The 2,947-nt window shown below is 45.3% G+C and overlaps 1 protein-coding gene across 1 annotated transcript in view; it reads right to left on the reverse strand.

Annotated features, from left to right (window-relative positions):
* The window catches only part of MAP2K6 (mitogen-activated protein kinase kinase 6), a gene marked incomplete at its 5' end in the record, with an annotated part of 17,537 nt that extends 17,354 nt beyond the window's left edge, over positions 1 to 183 (reverse strand). The window contains one exon of the mRNA XM_010142853.1: positions 74 to 183. Coding sequence (XP_010141155.1) covers positions 74 to 183 — 110 coding nt within the window. The remainder of the gene's footprint in view (positions 1 to 73) is intronic.
* Between the last annotated feature and the right edge of the window lie 2,764 nt (positions 184 to 2,947).

The following is a 2,947-nucleotide window of genomic DNA, read 5'->3' on the forward strand; positions in this document are numbered from 1 at the left end:
CGCTAGCAAAGGCTGGAGGGCAGCTGGGGTTTGTGGTTTTCTTTTTATTCTGCCTTAGTGTTTGCAGACTTACGTGGAGCTTGTCTGTGGTTGCTCAAATGCTTCTTTAGGAATTTTCAGCCCAGGGTTTCTCTTCTTGCCTGTGAAACGAGACAGAGGCAGAATTAAAGAAAGTTGCTTTTTCTGTTGTTTTGTTTTAATTTGCAAAACACAGCTTGTCTATATTTGTTGACCTTATTTAACATAAATGCCCAGACAGGCTGGTGTAGACTCAGGGCACAGAGTTCAAAACATAAAGTGCCTTTGTTAAGTAACGCTTCATTTAGACCTGCAAGGTCTGGCTGCCAACTTGGTACTGAAAACAGGCAGAGCTCTGGCAAAGGCAGGTCGTGTGAAAATGCAGAGTGAAAGGTATTTCTCCTTCGTCAGCCCTCCCCACGCAGGATCCCTTAAAATGTGTCTTAGACTTTAAGCCATTCCAGGTACATAACAGCAAATCCTGAAAGGATTTTAAATCTTTTTAAAACTGAATCTGAAAGCCCAGAACCAGATTCTGATTCTGTTTAAATGGATGCTTCACCTCTTGGCCATTCATGTTGTGCAAACCCAGCAAAAATAAAGCAGAATTAAGTTTGCAGGCTTCAAAGCCATTCGGTTCTGTCCACACTGACCAGCCAAGCTTTTCTGAGCTGGATGAAGCTCAAGCTCTGAAGTGGTTCAAATGCAGGCTCTCCTGTAAAGGGGGTCCAAGCCGGCGGACACAAGAGCCAGGCAGACTAGAGAAATACAAGAACCTTTTTATGACTAAACATACACAGGCACATTTCAGCACAGGGTTTTGAATTCATGGATAAAATAACCTGAAAACATAAGTCATGTCACCAAAACCCCAAGGGAAACATCTGGCCGTTTGGCTGTGTAATAAAATCCCTAATGCCCCAAAAGAGCACAAACATCTAATTTAGGCATTAAACATTTGAAACCTAAAAATTCGTATCAGTTACTGTCTTTCTCTTAAACACGAGTTTTACTCTTTATTCCCAACACTCATTTCCAAACTTCACCTACTCATGTTTGAGTTTGTTTTTCCTCTCGACATGAACTCACGTCAATAGATTTCTGTGCATCCCAGCGCCGGAGGGGTGCTAGATCAAAGTGCAGGCACCCAGAACTGAAAACAACCTTTTTGAAGCAATTAGTCAATCCAGATTGCCAATTTTTTTTTTTTTTTTTTTTTTTTTTAGTCTCCTCCAAAAAACAGGATCATGCTCGCTCCTTCTGGTAAAGAGGCATGGAACAGGCTGCAACAACCCAACTGACACCTCGTGGGAAAAGCATTTATGGGAAAGCACTGGGCAGACTCACTATTGGTGTATACACAGAGCAGCAAATTTACAAAAGGGGGGAAAAAACCTCCAGCCAATTCTCTGCTCCAAGGAGCTTCCAGTCTAGCACAGAAAAATCAAAATAAGTGCAGCAAGGTCACTCAGAAGCCCAAAGAACAGCTCTATTTTCCCAAGAGGTAAAAGCTGGTCTGTAAGGAAATAAAAAACATAGTGAAAACAAAGGGAGATTACAGTTAGCAGAGCTGGTCTTCGATGCTTTTTCTTCTAGTTTTCTTAGTGACAGTACACAGGTCTCAAGAAGGCACACCCGAGAAGCAAGCCCCGCTGTGCCGCATGCCCTAGGCACCGTTTCTTGCCCAAGCTGCGCCAAGTGCATGTCGGATCCAACAGGATGCTAAATGGGGACTGGTGTTCTTGATGTTGTCATTTTTTAGCTAAAAAAAGGCATCTCAAAAATACAGGTCATGCAGTGCAGGCAAACAAAACCGCCGTTTCTCTGGAAATTGCTAAGTGACCTCCCTGCCTCCAAAATCCTGCCAGCATCCTCTCGCGGTTCAAGCAAACACGACAACCACGGGCAGAAGAAAAGTAGCATCTTCATTCTTATTTTGTAGGTGGGAATCAAGACACAGAACGTCGCCAACTTGCCCAAGCAGGCAAGAACTGTCTCTTTAGCTCTAGAGCTGAACTCTTCCCATTGACACTCACCTCTTGGCACACCTCTACAGGTCGACCACCCATCCACACTGCTGCAATGCCTCTGGCCCCGCAACCAAAACCAAAAGAGAAACAAGCACAGATTTGCTCTGTCCGTTCTTGGTTTCCTACCCAGATTTGCTTGCACAACCCCATGTGCTGTACCTGAACCTCAGGAACCTGCTCTCAGGCAGCTCCGGGAGGGTCAAAACTAACCTCCTGGAAATTCACCTCATTTGAAGGTGACCCAGAACAGGTTGTACAGCCTTTAACCGTATCATGGTTCACAAGTGGTGTCAGCAGAACTAGGGAGCAAAATGCCAAACCCAAATAAATATTAAAAGCCTTCCGCCTTCTGGTGAAATAGAATCTGCACTTTGGGGAGTTTATTTTCCTTGTCTCTTCTTCACAGAATACAATATTTTGAAACTTTGCCATTTTTTTGAAGCACAATCTGTTCGCCTGTTCGAGTTGCCAAGACACAGACACAGTTTAACGTTCTTTGGGGTTTTCTTTTCAAGAAAGAAGAAAGCAACAACAGTAGCAAGAATAAAACACGGATTTCACGACGGCACCGGGAGAAGCGATTGCAAATGGGACTTGTCACAGCCCAGACCGGCACCTGCAGCACCAGCAGCGCGCACGGATGAGTTCACGGTGCGCAGGGAAAGGGGCTGCTTGCGCACCGCAGCTCACCCCATGGTTATTTAATGAAAACCTCGGGCTGCCACCAGGCAATTTCATGTCTCTCAACTGGATCAGGCAAAGTTTCTGAGCTCCTTTTGTTCCGACATGCACAACCCTTGTCTCTTCAAGCCTTCGGGGGCCAGTGTCTGCCAGCGTCTCACGGGAGGCATCAGCAGTCCTGAACATGATGCTGTTTTAATACCAGGAGCAACGCGGCC

This window comes from Buceros rhinoceros, unplaced genomic scaffold, assembly GCF_000710305.1.
Source record: "Buceros rhinoceros silvestris isolate BGI_N320 unplaced genomic scaffold, ASM71030v1 scaffold14869, whole genome shotgun sequence".
Lineage (NCBI taxonomy): Eukaryota > Metazoa > Chordata > Aves > Bucerotiformes > Bucerotidae > Buceros > Buceros rhinoceros.